At 41.2% G+C, this 18,394-nt stretch overlaps 1 protein-coding gene across 1 annotated transcript in view; it reads right to left on the reverse strand.

Annotated features, from left to right (window-relative positions):
- The window catches only part of ZC3H18 (zinc finger CCCH-type containing 18), a 97,326-nt gene that overhangs the window by 19,778 nt on the left and 59,154 nt on the right, over window positions 1-18,394 (reverse strand). The window contains exons 10-12 of the mRNA XM_069966285.1: window positions 4,926-5,171; window positions 4,027-4,146; window positions 1,976-2,077 (exon numbers count right to left, since the gene is read on the reverse strand). Of these exons, the coding sequence (XP_069822386.1) occupies window positions 1,976-2,077; window positions 4,027-4,146; window positions 4,926-5,171 (468 nt within the window). The remainder of the gene's footprint in view (window positions 1-1,975; window positions 2,078-4,026; window positions 4,147-4,925; window positions 5,172-18,394) is intronic.

The following is an 18,394-nucleotide window of genomic DNA, read 5'->3' on the forward strand; positions in this document are numbered from 1 at the left end:
TATATCTCAGCATGTTTCTTTTTGCAGCTAGAGACACCAAGAAATGTGACTGCATGGCATCTTGTCATTATTCTGTTATTTTAATCTATAACAAATCAAAGACTTCAATATACATAATTTTGGCAAATGTGGTATTGTTTCTTTAGGAATCTGTAAAAATATGGGAAAGTCAACTATCTGGGTTGCCTTAAAAGAGAAGTCCGGCAAAAAATCATTTTCATTAAAGTATTATATTGCCCCTCAAAAGTTATACAAATAATATACACTTATTATGGGAAATGCTTATAAAGTGCTTTTTTCCCTGCACTTACTACTGCATCAAAGCTTCACTTCCTGGATAAAATGGTGATGTCACGACCCGACCCCAGAGCTGTGCGGGTTGTGGCTGCTGGAAAGGATGATGGCAGGGGGACATTGAGCATCCCCCTGCCATCATCCTCTCCAGCAGCCACAGCCCGCACAGCTCTGGGAGTCGGGGCGTGACATCACCATTTTGTCCAGGAAGTAAAGCATTGATGCAGTAGTAAGTACAGGGAAAAAGGCACTTTATAAGCATTTCCCATAATAAGTGTATATTGCTGATTTGTATAACTTTTGGAGGGCAACACAAAACTTTAATAAAAATTTTACGACAGACTTCTCCTTAAACCACTGATGCACTACATTTTTCTGCGTGGTGCATAATATAACTTCATATCTGCAGTAAGGCTCAGTAGTGGTTTATGCTCTTTACAGCTTAGGTTCTCAGCCTGTGGTACATGTACCCCAGAAAATGTGCTGTGTCTCTAGGGGGTACTTAAACTTTACTAAAATCTGTGAATGAGCAGAATATATAGGATCATAGGAGCTACCTAAGCCAGTTATACACATAAGATTATGATTTCATATGACCAATCCCAGCAGAAACATGTCGTCTGATGAAGGACATTTACCAGTTTAACACACATCTGCGAGGTAGTGAGTGATTTACAGTTTTCAGCTGATACTGTACATATCTAGTTTTAGACAACAAATGAAAAATTCCAACACAACAGATCACTTGTGGCAGATGTCAGTCATTGTGAACAAATATGTATAATTTTAAATGTGGTTGGCAAAAATAACTGCGTGTATGGCCAGCTTTATATGTCATTTGTTCCAGTAATGGGTACTATGTAACATAACCGTACTTTCCAGGATTTTACACTGAAGGAAAGCTGACTAGAGTCCCAAAGACACAGATGGTGTACTGAATAAGTCTATACATTCCCCATAGTGCAAACTATATTTGCATTGTAATGTAAACTTGTTATTTTCTTTTGGAGAGAGCATCAAATCAAAATAAGGACCCTCACTTTTTTCTTTAATTATTTTTTATTTGTGCCTGCTTAGTAGTTAGCAGGTTTCCTCACCTGGGCCGATCCCAGTTTTCCAGCATGGCATTACTTCCCAGTTCAGAGGCTGCTATGGTCCCACTGAGCTTGTGACTATGCCTCACTCTTCCATCTACAGTGTGTGAACAGATTGGAACCCACTGAGAAACTTCTCACAGTGTGCCTATAAACAGAGATTTATCTGAATTTTTTTTTAAGCCAAAGCCAGGAATGGAGTTGAAAAGAGGGTAGATCCCAGTCTTTCCTTTATGACCTGTTCTCTGTTTATAGTCTATTCCTGGCTATGGCTTCAAAAATCTCCTAGATAAATCTCTTTGTGTAAAGGCACCCATAAGGATACACGAGGACAGTGACTTCTGATCTACTCAAATGCACTGTACATGAAATAGTGTCAGAGAAGCTGCATCGGGAAACAAAGATCAGCCCAGGTGAGTCCTGGGCAAGCAATAAAAAAAAAAATAAATAAATAACCAAAAGGGAAGTGCTTCTTTAACAACTATCTAAACATTGAACACGTAGTATAAATCCCAACCAAGATAATAGCTGTTGAGTATTCTGCCACAAGGTTAGTAACAAAAAATGCCCCTTTCATTATCACTCACCCTTTTCCAGATGCCGCTGGAATAGGTTCTTTGCCCTTAGCAGAAGCTTTATGTGGGGAAGGAGTAGGTGAGGGAGATGGTGAAGAGGAAAATGACCTTGACCTAAAGACAGGAGGGCAAGACTGTAACTTTAGCATATGTGCATTAGATGAAAGCTGCCCATATTTTAAGGTGTTGTAAAAACAAAAAACAAAAAAAATTATTTCTATTTCACGTATCACACAGCACCTACAAATCAGACTATATAAGTAGAGACAAAATCAGACACCTACTCACAAGAGTTTACAGTTTATAGACCATATTACACGGCACGATATGAGGGGGAAGCGAGTGCCGACCTGGAACCTTTGTTAACTCCTAACAAAGTAACAAAGGTCCTTGATCTTTGAAATATGAGGCTGCACATTACACTTCACTTGTTCAAACAGGGGTGATAATATAACTTTAACATTGTTTAAGATCTAGTAGTGAAAATGGAAACTGCAAGATTTCATGATTTTCTTATAATATAGAAAGTAAAATAAAAAATTGCCCCAATGTTTAACAAATCTTGAGTCAAACAGTAGGTCATTTTCTAATGACTCATCCTTTAAAGAAAACCTACTGTCGGAATAATAATGTCAAGTTCTTTACATCATTATGTAAATTCTGTTCCATTATGCACTGTCATATACAAAATGGGCCGCTTATCACTAATGTGTGTTCCTAGTAACATTCATTTACCCGATAGCCAGAGATCAGAACCATTGTTTTCAGCTGCACGTTTGATTGTGCCTTGTGAAGGCACTGCAAGGAAGTGCCAATCTAGCTGATCTCCACTTATTTCTGTCTATACACGGCCCTATATTGAAAGCAAATATGCACAAACAGCGTGTCAAAGGAAAAGCGGGGGCACCCACATGCGAACCCCAGAAGCTCATATTCTTACAGTGTGACATCATGAGAAGTAGTATGTATTACAAGGTCACACTAAAAGAGTCACTCAGATTCATGTCCCTTCATAATTCCAAGTAGTTATTGCCCAATTAGCTATTTAGGGATAAAATGCATATCTGGAATAAAAGGTAAAATAGCTATATTGCGTAAATGGGGAGGGGACAGGCGAAGACAGAAATAATTAAAAAAAAAAAAAATCGCTGGGGGTGAGCAGTGCCTCAGGATTTATGAAAATCTAGTGCTCTCTTCTTTTTCTGTCTGTCTAGTTTAAGTCTGCACCTTCCATTGATTGGCTTACCTTTTGGCACATTTAAATAGACACTGTTGTTTCAACAAATTTTGCATAAGTTAAAAACAACTGTAATTGTTCCTTATACTGTTATTAAGTATCTCTCCACAGCTACACTGCCATTCCGAAAAATTAGCTTAGTAAGGACTGGGTTTTACTGGGTTCAACTTATTTGGGAGGGAAGTACCTGGGGACACACCCACTGCGCAGACAGAGAAAGTCTGAGTGAGAGAGACAGCCCAGAGTCTCACCCCAGGGCTTTAGACTGCTCACTAGTTTAATTATAGCTTCCATGCTGCTTTTTAGGTTGTGCACAGAGACACAGATGCCCTTCACACACTGCCATGTTATGGGGAAATCACTGTTAGGCCAGTGCAGACAGGCCAGTGATAGAGGAGGCGAAGCTTCAGAAGGCTACATATGGGGGCAACAGTAATATAACACTGTAAGTATATGTCCCATGATGTCATCAATGGTTTTGTTAACAAGTAAAACCATCATTAAGGACTACAATTTTGCAGTCTAATGGTCATGTGTAAGTGTTGGCTTGGTTAACAGTGGTCCCAGGATAGTTACACACTGCACACCAATTCATTGACAAAAACTTGGATTAAAAAAAAAAAAAAAAATGCTTCAGCTATTGGTAAACAGTTCACAATGACTCAACAAGATCTCCACACCTGAAGTGTTCGTTCCCGGAAACCAGAAAGACAAGTAAGACTGGAATTATTTCCACTTTCACAGTGGAGCTTTTACCCTTTGGAGTCTGAGATGTTCTGCATTTGTGAACTTGTAAAAAAATAAATAAAAATAAAATAAGAGTTACCTTGACCGGCTACCAGAAAAAGAACTATGTCGAGAAGATCGGCTGGAGTAAGAACTATAGGATGATGATCTAGAACGTGAGGACCCAGAACCAGAGTATGAAGACGAACGAGAAGAGGATCTAAAAGTAAAAAAATTAAAGATCATCAAGTTGGATTCATGTAACTAAAACTTTATTTCAGCACAAGAATGGAGTCCACAGCCTTGTAAAATCTAAGATATAGTGCTGGTGTTATAGTAAAATAACAATAAAGCATCCATGTCCGATGCCCTTTATCTCCAGGTCCCCTGCTTAGTGATGGCATGCACAACACCACTGGATGTGGTGAGACAGTGTAGCGATTGGCTGAGCGGGGACCCGGAGAGATTGGGGGAGTGTAGACAGGTGAGCATGGCATCTATACTGTTTTTTACTATAGCAGCAGCACTAGATCTTAGGTTTTACAAGGCTATGGACACACGTAAATTCACTGTGATAAAGTACATATGAAGTTACCCTAAAAGCATGTCTTGTGGTTACCTTAGAGGTTTTATACAAAAGCACATTATTTACTGCTAAAACCTGAAGTCACCATAAAGAGTTACCTACATTGAAAATTAAGTCTGTAAATACATTATCCTTTGCTGTCCCTAAGTCACTATGTATACACATTATTAATACTGTACTGTATCTGGTCAGCCTATATTATAAACTCCAGAGCTGCACTCATTCTGCTGGTTGTTGCTGGAAACAGCAAGACTGTAGGTAGACATAACCTTAAAGCTCCTATAATAAAAGGGTTAGTTTTCCTACATCATCATCAGATTGCTGTATGGTGTTTGGTGTAAAGGCCACATTTACCTGACTGGAAATAACCTAAGCAAGCTTTGTGCAGATGCTGCAAATGGGCATATATTTACCTGGATGAATTGGATCCAGAATCTGATGACCCTGAGGTACGGCGTCTCCTGCGTCCACGGCTGGGAGAGCCAGACATTCCAGGTTTCTTTTTTGGGGATTTTGATCGACGCCAGGGGTCCTTCCATTCATCGGCCCTTTTAACTGTTGGTGGACCAGATAAATTTGGGACCACAGCAGATGCCGAGGGATTAGCAGCTGATAAGGTTGCAGCAGGAGAATCTTTCTTAGAAGCATCATTAGGGCGGCTGAGGAAATAGAAAAAAAAACATTTAAGAGTTTTTTTTTTTTATTCCTTAAAACAGAATAAATGTAGTAATAATGTTACTGAAAATGTGGTTTATCAATTCACTAAATAGTAGCGGTGACAATGCTGAGAATGTATTAAATGCTGGGAGTTATATAACCTAAAACTAGGAAAAGATGACCAGGAGAAAAACTTTCAGATTAAGCAGTTATCCCTCAAACTTCTAGCTATTTGTCATATAATTTCTGTGACTATTTCTTCCCACTTAAGTATAATGGGGTTTTGTTCTCAGCCTTACAGAAGAATTTATTGTTTAGTGATAGTGGAATTCCTTGGCAAGCTGCAGAACTAGAATCCATATATTTGTATAATTGCAGTTCAGAGGAACTTCAGGTTTCAACGGTGTCATAGTTTCCTCTGTATGTGATGCAATGAGAAAAGCGTCATAGGAAAGCTTATACGTCATGGGGGGGTGTTAATGGAGACAGGATACGCAATACCCGTGAAGCCTCATTGACATGACGATGCCTCCTCTCTATACCAATATGCAAATACTAAATTATGTAGGCACTTAGCCAGCAGAACAAGTGATGATCACCTAGGATGCTTACAATGATAATAATGGATGTTCTGTCTGTAGAAGGGTCCAGGCAGCACTTTCCAGATATACACACACAATTGTACGACACAGTAGTCTCGGTAGCTGAAGCCTAAAATGTGACACACCACCACCAAGGTGGCACTGATAGATATACACACATACACAGGATTTTATTTTAATCCCATGAAAAACAATAATACATATACACCTCAACCAAGGTCCAGAGGATATATCTCTTACCCACTTCCCATCACGGAAATCAGACGGCGATTCCAAGCGGAACCCCCCCCCCTCCCTCCGCTCGGAATCCCACCTGCTATCTGTTCCAATGAGGCGCCTTGTGTGCCTCTCTGCTCGAAGAATTGACATGTCCCCAATAGGTAACATACATGATAGAAAGACTGGAGTTCAGGGGAGGGTTTGGTGGCACCCTTTGAGTCCCGGAAGTATTGTTGGTTTGGGTTTGCCAAGTGACTTGATTCATTCTGCGTTTTACATTGTTTATTTTTGTCTCTACATTTCTCATTATTCTGTACATTTTCATACCTATTTTGACGGGAGGAACATGGGCATTGTGGCTGTTTTCTCCTTTTTGTGAACTCTAAATAAAGAATTAAAAAAAAAAGAAAAAGAAAAAAGTAGGAGGGAGATAGAGTTGGCTGAATTCCCAGCTAGAGTGCCCTGTATGCAGGAAAAGAAAGTCTAGGTAGTAAAAACTGTATTTACTAATATATGTCGTTTTATTAAACAGTTGAAAATAGGCTTCATGGTCAGACAACCCATTTAAAACAATAACATGTGCAAAATGAATCTGCCACTGTATTGTGACTTGTCTTGCAAGCATGTTTCTGGTACACAACCGAGTAGTAAAATGGCATTTAATGTAGCAGGCTTCCCTCTATCTCACCACGTGTAAGACTCCAAAGAGCATCTGAGAGAGAGATCATTTGTCAGCACTGCTGCTAGCATTATATGGGTCCAACGATAGCGTGGAGCTGTGAAGATGCTGCACTCTTGTACAATAAACATCTTGGCTCAGTTATGACAATGAATGAGGACAGCTGCATAAACATTCATCTTTCTTGACAAGGAAAAATATCATCAAAAACCCAAAAATGTTATTTGTAAAGGAAAATGTTGTCAATCATCGACTGCCTATGTCAGCAGGAAGAACCAGGGCCGGCGATGATTGTCTCCAGGCACTCGGCACTAAACATTCTGAATCTTCAGAAATTTATTCATAAACAGATGTTGACGTCCATGTCCACGGAACTCAGCAGGATTGTGACAGGTATTACAGACATTACATAGACAAGCACGTCAATAAAGAGGAAAGACTTAATATTTTGATGGTAAATTACCATGCAGGAGATTACACTAAATATCCCTATTTATGACCCAAGTGCACTTTACCCATCAGCCTACTGATTACACCAACTCAATAAAAGAAAACAACCAGTATCTGCAGACCATTCACCATCCTCTGAAAACACAGTGGATCGAGCATGGAAAAATACCAGACATATGCAGGAGGGTTTATCATAGGAAAACGCATTAAAGGGGTTATCCAGTGCTACAAAAACATGGCCACTTTCTTTCAGAGACAACACGACTCTTGTCTCCAGTTCAGGTGCAGTTTGCAATTAACCTCTTCCTGTACAAGGACCCGCTCTGAACCGCCGCGGTCCCGGGTGCCGCATGTAGCCCGGGGCCGCAGCTAAGTTGACAGCTGCATCTGAAAACTTCATTGCAGCTGTTCCCTGGTGTCTGGTGGGGAGATCCGCGCCCCCCCCCCCCCCCCCCCATGAACTTGTCACGGAGGAGCGATCTCAGTGTCTGGTGCCAGCTGGGGTCTGCGCCGCAATGGCGCTGATCCCGCCTCGGCATTCTATTGCTTCTATTCTAAAGCCAGAATCACCCCCCCTTTTCCCATGTTATAAATAAAAATAAATAAACATATTTGCTATCGCCGCGTGCGTAATCGCCCCGAACTATTAATTAATCACATTCCTGATCTCGCACGGTAAATGGCGTAAGCACAAGAAATCCCAAAGTGTAAAATTGTGCATTTTTGGTCGCATCAAATCCAGAAAAATTGTAATAAAAAGCGATCAAAAAGTCGCATATGCGCAATCAAGGTACCGATAGAAAGAACACATCATGGCGCAAAAAAATATACCTCACACAGCCCCATAGACCAAAGGATAAAAGAGTTATAAGCCTGGGAATGGAGCGATTTTAAGGAACATATATTTGTTAACAATGGTTTGAATTTTTTTACAAGCCATCAGATACAATAAAAGTTATACATGTTACATATCGTTGTAAACATACCGACTTGAGGAACATATATAAATAACATGTCAGTATTTCCATAGGGGACACGGTGTAAAAATGCAGCCCCCCCCCCCCCCCCCCCCCCCAAAGAAAAAGAATTTTTTTTTTTTTTTATTTTATTTCACTGCGCATATAATTTTTTTTTTTGTTTCGCAGCATATTTTATGCAAAAATTCAGCATGTCATTGCAAAGTACAATTAGTGATGCAAAAAATAAGGGCTAATGTGGGCCTGTAGGTGTAAAAATGCAAGTGCTATGGCCGTTTAAGCACAAGGAGGAAAAAACGAAAACGCAAAAACGAAAATTAGCCTGTCCTGAAGGGGTTAACTAATGAAACTGAGAAGCAAAACCCTGCCCAAGCTGGAGACTCTCTCTGGAAGAGAGGGACTGTATCTGGAAGAAAGTGGCCATGTTTTTGGAGCGCTGTATAACCCCTTTAAGAAAAGGCCTAAAAACAAGTCACAATATTCCAATATGCAAAGCAATCAGAAGTAACTGCTTACAACGCATATTTTCATTTTATAATTTAATTTAAAGTGAATGTGACACTTTTTTGTGTTTCTTAGATGAACAGACCGATGCCAGGATGCTGATGCCATGGTCCTTTTTCTGAAGTGCCACCAGGCCCGCCTCCAGTGCTTCATGCCCGGCGCCATGTGGGTGGCAGTTCAAAAAAAAAAAAAAAAAGGACACAGCTTAGTTTTAGAGAGAGAGAGAGAGAGAGAGAGAGAGAGAGAGAGAGAAAGGTCATCAAAAATCCACTGCCATTCCCATACTGTCAGTTTGAATAGGATTACATACTCGCAGCAGAATTTTCATCCCGCTGCGAGTATGTAAATGCAGTCCCTTCTTAACCCACACCGGCCTGGTGAGTACATTACTTGTCAACGCTTCTGCCTGCTTTGGGGCACCCGGCATCCTGATGTCCCAATCACGGCTGAGCAGCTGATGACGCACCAGAGGGGGGCCGGCATGAGGGAGGGCTGGAGCGGTCCGGCTGGCCTCCTGAAGATTACGTCACTGTCCCCCGATGGCGGCTGGGGTCAACGGTAATTATGTGAGTATAATGCACCACACTTTTGGGGGGGGGGGACACGGGGAAGGGGCATTCACTTAAATAACACACATTACAAAGTTGTATAACTTTAAATTGTGTGTTATTTAGTGAACAAATGTGTAGCACCGCGCTACCCCTTTAACACCCCATATACCTTAGACTTGGAAAATGACTACCCCAACCCTTAATTGCTGGAGAGATGAGCTGCAGCAAGTATATGGGGAGAACGGGCGGCGGTGGGGAGAGATAATGGACAGTTATTGAAAGTGTATTAGAACCTTTAGGCCTCAACCACACATCAGTTTTTTTTCTGGGACCTCAAAAATCAGGATCAGTGATGTCCTGGAGAAACCATAAAAGATGCAACAATTTTAGTGGAACAACAAAAATGAATAGAACACGTATGTTGTCTGTTTAAAACAGACCCACTGATTTCTATTGGATCCTCCATTCCACAAAAACAGTGCAGGACCTACTTTTTTACGAAAGGGATCAATGGGAAAAAAAAATGTGTGTATGACAACAATGAAATTATGTGGCCCGAGGAAACAGCCTCCTGCTATGTTCACATGGCGTAAAAGACCAGCCGTTCTGTGACCATTACATAAAGTACCACTATGTAAGTTCCGTAGTAATCACAGCCCTTGTTACAACGGTCGTGATTATTCCGAAATGTACACAGTGGGAGCATGGTCTAAGGATACTTTCACATGTTCAGGATCTGCAGCATCAAATATATGCCATCAAATCTGCTGCGGATCCTGTACCTAAGCTATTCCAGGTTTATAGCAATGTTTTATTGGTTTGTGAACACTGTTTCAGGCACGGAGATATGTAAAAGTCTGGGCTGCTTGTAACAGCAGAATAAACTTTCAGTGATAGAGCAATGAGTGAGCTGCTTGTGCCTGTGTCTAACAGCTTACGTGACCAATAACACCTCTCCCCTACTACATCATGCCAACACCAGTCATAGCCCATCTACATCAGGTGGACCCCCGCATGTCTCTTCACTGGGACTTTGAGAAGGGGCTTGCATCAAAGATAGCAATTAACTACTTAGTAAAGCTGGCATTAACTTTTTGGCTTCCTTCCAAACATTTCATTTACACATTTACTGTATATCAAATAGAGTCAACCGTAGGTCAAGGAGGGCATACAGCACACAAACAAATTATACTTACAAGAGGCGACATCATTAAAGGGGTTATCCAGCACTACAAAAACATGGCCACTTTTCCCCCTACTGTTGTCTCCAGTTCAGGTGCAGTTTGCAATTAAGCTCCATTTACTTAAATGGAACTGAGTTTCAAAACCCCACCCAAGCTGGAGACAACAGTAGGGGGAAAGTGGCCATCTTTTTGTAGCGCTGGATAACCCCTTTAAGTGCTCCCCAACAGCAATAAAAGATGCTGTCATTCAATACCAGCTCACATGGTTCACTCCAAAAGGATAAAATGGAGTCTAGTCATGAGGTGGATACATAGGTGCAAGGTTCATTCAGTGTCTGTACTAGACACCTGTGCCTCATGACCAGGACAAATGTTTATCCACTGGGAACAACCAATGAATGATAGCAAGTAGACCCCATGAAGACAACACCTGCCCACCTCTATCATCTAGAACAATGTCACCCTTAAAGGGGATATCCGGAGAGCAGAAAAGGTCCTACCTGGACTCCACTTCCTCGGTTTACCAGTTATCTTAGATCTTACCCTGGTCAGCACATTTACAGTAGTTTCAAAAACTTTCCTAGTGACCATTGGGACCCAAAACATCCAGGATGTGGGACCCAGACATTGGTCCTTGTCTGTATATTCGATATTGGATGAAACCACGCCCGCACGCAATGTCTAAAATATGCTTCCGCCCCCCCCCCCCCTCTTATCTGTGGAAGTCATCAGCTTGGATGGGCAGACAGGGAGGACGTGGATTGCCGGAGATCAGAAAAGGTTGTTTCTATCATTTTTACTACTACAGATGTTACAGATCTTAGCACTACAAAAACATGGCCACTTTCTTCCAGAGACAGCCCCTCTCTTGTCTCCAGTTAGGGTGGGGTTTTGCTGCTCAGTTCTATTGAAGTGAATAAAGCTTAAAAGGGGTTATCCAGCGCTACAAAAACATGGTCACTTTTCCCCCTACTGGTGTCTCCAGTTCAGGTGCAGTTTGCAATTAAGCTCCATTTACTTCAATGGAACTGAGTTTTAAAACCCCACCCAAACTGGAGACAACAGTAGGGGGAAAGTGACCATATTTTTGTAGCGCTGAATAACCCCTTTAATTGCAAACCGCACCTGAACTGGAGACAAGAGTCGTGTTGTCTCTGAAAGAAAGTGGCCATGTTTTTGTAGCACTGGATAACCCCTTTAAGCTAACTGGATAACCCCTTTAAGTAGTTAACGGGCTCTTCTCTAACAGCCTTCTTGTGGATGGGTATAACGCTGGTGTAAGGGGTATAATATCATAGACTGCCTGTATGACAGGAAGGCTGGTGGGATTTCATGGCAGAGAGTTCCACCGCGGAATTCCACAAATTTTACTTCATGTGAACTGGCCCTTAGGAGGAATTGGTTATACAGATCCATTAGGGGGGCAGCAATCACAAATAAGGTGGACACCATCTGGACCAATAACTTTATTCAATTTTAAATAAGCAAGCCCCTCTGCAACTTCAGCCTCTGAAAACATTAGGGCTAAACCCCTACAACTAGAGCCAATGCTGTGTCCAACCATCCTGTGATTGTGAAGGTCTCCTTTTGAATACACAGAGCAGAATCTATTGAAATAGTCAGCGACTGCCTTGTCTCCGTCAATAAACATATTCTCCTCATTACTTATTTTAGTAATGCTGCGGCTATTCTTTTTCTTCTTCCTGGTCTCTGCCGTGTAAAAGGGCCCCAAGACTGTGATTTTGACAAAAATGCTGCAAAAAACTGCAATTTGCAGCAAAATAGCGGGAACACTGTGGCAAAAATGTGACTATTGAGAGCTGTGTACCTGTAGTATTGTCTCTCCTCAACCAAGCCATCTCTAGTGACATCATATACAGCATAAATGTAATAATAGTTATCAGCTATGACCATCTGACCTATAATCTTTGCTACAATGTAAAAAACAGGATATTAAATCACATACTATAAAACCACCTCTTTTCCTACATGACTAATAGGAACAAAAGTGTGATTTCAATATTTGCACAGAATTACACATAACAGTGACAAGAGCTGGTTATCTGCACATTGTGCACGTAGGAAGCTGACCAGGAAATGTGTGATCTGAGCCATTATGTTATCGTGTAATTGCACAGAGCGCTTCCCAGTGGTCAGAGAGGGACTAGCAGTGACATCACTCAGGTGTAGTATAGTGAGAATTTCCACTCTTGCAGACCTGCCCTCAGAGCTTGCATTTCTACACATTTTGTCACGTAGACATTTACCCTTAGGGCACTATGCCTATTGACTGTTTTCCATTCTTCTATGGAGAATTAGCAGGAAAGTCTGCACCAAACTTAGCATGATTTAGTCTAGATTTTTGATTGCAGATTTTCCTGCAGAAATGCTGAGGGTTTTCTGCCCACAAATCCTGAAGGTAAATCTGCAGTATACCCGGTGCAAAAATAACCTCACACATACAGGATCTGCAGTAGATTTGAATCTGCAGCAGATCTGCAACAGATATGCAGCAGATTTGTTGGCCCAGATTTGATTTGCTTTGAATCTGCTACTTCAAATATGCGCCCTCAAATCTGCTGCAGATCCTGTAAGTGTGAAAGCACCCTTATTAAAGTGGATTTACATATGATGTAAAAATACAGCCCAAAATCTGCAAAGGTAATTTGTGGCAAAATATACATGCAGAATAAGTGTTGCAGAATGTGAAGTCTTGGATGAGTATCCATTCCAAATACAGAGAAAGCTGCAGAAAGTAGATCCACTGAGGAAAATTCTGCAAAGAAATGTAAACCATGTGTGTGTTGAGGAAGTTCCCATGCGCACAGGAATACATGGTGTACATTTCTGCAGATTTTCTCCTATGGAAATTACACCACATATAAATCCAACCTTAGCAGGAACAATAAGAAAGATTTATAACAGAGGAGTAGGAAAGGGAAAAAAACTTACAACTCTGCAGGCAAGGGAAAATATATGTATGAAGATGATAACGTGCACAAGATGTATTCAATAGCAGTGTATACAGGGAAAATATTCCTTATTGTTTTCCCTCTTTATCATAGTGCTGGATACTGTATCACAATTGAGAAGCTAAATTGCCTGGTGCAGATTATTTTGCTGCCCTATACACTTCTAGGGTCGTAAACCTTTACTTTAAGGTTAATAAATGTTCTATTTTTGGGCCGTGATATTTATAGACGACTGTTCATGTCCTGGGAATTTCTCTTCTCTGATGTCTGATACTTAATGTTTAATTGGGAATTTTCTGTTGTAGAAAACACTGCAGTTATTATTGTAGTTACTGTATGGACAAGAGAAAAAGAGAAATAAGCACCCCTCTCCCCTGATATACCATGGGTTGACTGGTTATTGCTATACTTACACTGATATTATATGTTGCTGACCACAATCACAGAAGGGTGTCCAACAATGACCAGAACACTAACTGAAGCCTGAGCTCCTTCTCCACCTTACCACTAGGTCTAAGTATTGTGGCTAGCATGAAGGCTCACCTTGGCATCCACTGGTATGATGTGGGCTTGGGTAGTAATATACTGTAATCACTTCAAAGGATTCTCTAAAATCTAATGTATGTAAAGTAGAAGCCATGCCTAAGGCTTAGTAATACACAATGATGTCAGTCATATGGTAAAATGTATCTAAGCTGAGCAACCAAAATTGTGGGATTCAGCTATGACTTGCTTACAGCTGTGATTTAGCTGTAGGCAAGTCATAGATGAATCCCACAAAGTTGCAGCAGCATGTGACGTGCATTGAGCTGAATTGTAATGCCACACACGACCTGAGGACAAGTGTGGTGCTGCTTTTGCTATTTCTAATCCTGGGTAACCTCTAACATTTATTAGATGCAATGTCATTGTGATGTTCATGCTGCATGACCAAAATGTAGTCCTAGCCTAAAGAAACAGTGGCACCAGAAATATATAAAAATCATGTCATATACCATGGTACATTTTCTTTTTAGGTGGTATATATTACTCAGGTTTTGTTTTTCTACTCTACTCTAATATCACCCAAAAAGTTACCAGCTGAAATAAATAAACTTGTATTTCAACAGATGTTAAAGGGGGTTTCTAGAGAAAGTAGATCTGTGTTCATGCTATGAACTGCAGAGATAGGCAGACAGGTAATGGTGTAAAAACACAAATGTCATATTTTGTAATGCTGAGGGGGCAAGCGGTAGGTTTTTATTTTGAGCTCAGTTGAGTGCCAATGTTGCAGGAATTCAGCAGCTTTATACCTTCATGACACTTCAGCTCAGGATGAAAACCTTCTGCCAGAATTACACAGGGCAGCTTTTTGGAAAACTGTTAATGCAGTTTTTGTGCCAAAGGCAGAAGTGGATTCAAATGGGATGGAAAATATAAAGGGAGAACTTGTACTTCTTTTTCCTGTCGGATCCTCTTCTGGTTTTGCCACAATAACTGCAATGTATGAGACCAGCATATATGACCTTTTAGGACTTCTGCCCTTATTTTCAGAAATGGTAACATGTGTTATTACACCATTGCCTTCACATTATTTTCTAACAGCCTATACTGCACTATGTAAGAAGAAAAAATAAATAAAGTAAATGAAGTCACTGCGCAATGAACAGTTCTGTGGGCAGAGCACCAGCCTTAATACAGCAACCCCTCTAGGTTTAATAATTTCTTACCATTTTATGGTGGGTTCACACGTAACAGAATCGTAGTGGATTTCACGCTGCGATTTGCCTCCTGCTTTAATAGCATTACATACTTGCAGCTGAACTGTCATGCACCGGGCCGCAGGGGGTTAAGGGTTTTACATACTCGCAGTGGGATGACCATTCCGCTGAGAGTATGTAATGCTATTGAAAGTGACAGGAGAGGAATCGCTGCAGATTTCACAACGTGAAATCCGCTGAGATTCCATTACATGTGAACCCATCCTTAGGGTGCCTTCATACGTACTGGATTAGCAGCAGATTTCAGGCTGTGAGTTTGCAGCAAAATCCGCTGCAAATCCATGTAATGTGAAGCTCAATGGGGTTACATACCCGCGGTGGAATTTCCATTCTGCTACGAGTATGTAACCTGACCCCTTTAACCCCCCGCAGCCCGGAGCATACATTACCTGCTCGGCGATACGAGTGAGGCTCCCGGCAGTCCCCATCAGCCAATCAGTGCTGCCCGTGCACTGATTGGCTGATGGGGACCGGCAGGAGTCGGGAGCCTCACACGCAGCCGCGGCGACGAGCAGGTAATGTATGCTCGGGGCTGCGGAGGGTTAAAGGGGTCAGGTTACATACTCGCAGCAGAATGAAAATTCCACCGCGGGTATGTAACCCCTTTGAGCTTCACACCACATGGATTCGCAGCGGATTTCGCTGCAAACTCGCAGCATGAAATTCGCTGTGAATCCGATGTGTGTGAAAGCGCCCTTAGGGTAGCTTCACATGTACCGTATCGCTGCGTTTTTAACGCTGCGTTTTTGGTAAAATTTTTACATGCGAGTTTTGATTTTCACATGAAAATTATGTGAAAATCAAAACGCGCATGTAAAAAACGCACCATAAACACAGCGATAAAGACACGATAAAAACGCAGCATTAAAAACGCAGCGATACGGTATGTGTGAAGGCACCCTTAAAGAAAATTTGTGTTACATTCAGAGAGTAAAATTTTTTTATATATATATATATATATATATATATATATATATATATATATATATATATATATATATATTATATATATATATCTGCAACTTTCCTAGTTATGTGACTAGGGCTTGCTGCAAACAAACCTATTTACATTTCTGGAAGAAATTGTCAGTAGCAGAAATTTATTCAAGGGTTAATGCATGCCAATTTATTTTTACACAACTTGTTATAACTAAAATGTCGGCATAGACACAATAATCAGCATAAATGCATCGCCTGTGCTGGAAAGCAAACTCATTTTGGTTAATTTTTTTTTTCTTTAAAGGGATTTTAGTCTGTAAATCAAAATAAAAACTGAACAAACCATCACTTAAATAGCAAGCACTAAAATATCCTATAGTCCAAATATTTTTATAATAAAAAGTTATATTTGTGTTTTCTGATTTGTGTTTGTGATAACAATGGCGTCATACTTCACACTAGAAGATAAGATTTTACAAAACTTGTTCCTCAATGGGGAAATATCCTGTATTTACAAGTCCTGTATATACATAGAGAAAATAGTCGCTGACAGATCCTAGCGGCACGTAAAAGAAAAAAATTACACGTCTGTTGGACATTCCGCTGAGTACACATCCATGAACATGCTGTCCCTGTAAGTAAACAAGCTGAGTAGCTGTCGCTTGGCACTGAGCTCTCTGTATTCTTGACTGACCCAGAAAGACTGTGACAGTCTACGCCTGCCTGACGTCTTTACTTATTACCTCATGCCATGCTGCTATTTTTAATTATCTAAATATATCCGGTGATCTCACTGCAGAAGGATCCACATCCTCGATGACCCAGAGATACCATTCACATAATGGTCCAGTACATCCTGAGTAGAGATAGCAAATTTACAGTATTAACTAAGCAATTTGTTTCATTAGCTCGGCTGTCAGCTGCCTTTGAACTCTGTGCCGCTCCACTCTGGGTGCCTGGAAAAGCTGAATCTAGTCTTGGGAAACTTCTCCCAGTTTCTCAGGACTGGATCCAGCTTTTCTAGGACCCAGAGTAGAGCGGCAAAGAGTTCAAAGGCAGATTACAGCCAAGCTACTGAAGCGCTTTGCTAATACTGTAAATTCGTACATCTCTAATCCTAAGGAGCTACAATAGGCTTAGTGTGCATGTTATAGTAAAAGTCATTTCATCTAGTATGATTGGGAATAGATCCCTGGATGGGCATCAAAACAGTACACAGCTCGATCATAAAATGTCAAAATGTTTACTGAGCAATTACACAGGCCAACTATCGAACAGCAAGAGCTGCATGGACATTGTTAGCAATGTCCGTGAAGCCCTTGCCCTTAGTTTAAAATAATAAAGTATTTACTTACCTTACCACATTCCCCAGTGTCCTTGGGCCTTCCCTGGTCTCTGCAGCTGCAGCTCTGCCTTCTGTTCCTATCTTTACACTGACAGGCCGCTCAGCCAATCACTGGCTGCTGTTCTATCTTACCCAGTGATTGGCTGAGCGGCCTGTCAGTAAAAAGACTAGACCAGAAGGGAACAGAAGGCAGAGCTGCAAAGACCAGGGAAGGCCTAAAGGACACTGGGGAATCTGGTAAGGCAAGGCCCTGACCTAAAGACGCGATCAGTCATCTTTATTGCTCGGTGTAATAGGACCCTAAAACTTTTGTACTTCTCTGAGACAAATCCCCTTCTGCTAGACTAAATTTTCTGTGACAAATCCTGCGTAATGTCAATATACTTTGAGATTATGGAGAGCATTCTAGATACAATATACTATTAAAGGGATTATCCAAAAATAGAAAAACCTAGCTGCTTTTTCTCCGAATACAGCGCCGCACCCAGTCTAGAGGACAAAAGTGGTTCTGTTTCTGGAAGAAAGAAAAAACAGCCATGTTTTTCTAATCATGGATAACCCCTTTAAGGTTCAATGCAAAATTAGTTGCGGTGGTCTTTTAACCTCTTGGTGACACTCCATTTGGGGGATAATGGAGATGAACCCGTTCCACACACAGGAGGCTCTGGCTACTGTCACCACCTGTCACTCAAGGCCCTATTGCACAGAGAGATAATCTGCCCAATCAGGCCAATTAAGGAGATTATCGCTCTGAGTAATAAAGACAACGATCAGCCGAAGAAACAAACATTGGCTGATTGTTGTTTTTCAACACGTTGAAAAATCAGCAGCTGCTGACCACACATTGCTACCTGTAATGAGCGGGCGATGGCAGATGACCACATTAAAACTTTATACATACTTGTTCACACCTGTCCTTTTAGCTACTGCCCGTTTCCTGCACCTCCTGCTGGAACTTTAGAGCCAGTCTCTAAAGTGACAGGCCGCAGTGCTGTCCTGTCTAGGACAGTGATAAGGTGATCAGCCTGTCACTGCAGAGACAT

The sequence above is a fragment of the Dendropsophus ebraccatus genome, chromosome 4 (assembly GCF_027789765.1).
Source record: "Dendropsophus ebraccatus isolate aDenEbr1 chromosome 4, aDenEbr1.pat, whole genome shotgun sequence".
Taxonomy (NCBI): domain Eukaryota; kingdom Metazoa; phylum Chordata; class Amphibia; order Anura; family Hylidae; genus Dendropsophus; species Dendropsophus ebraccatus.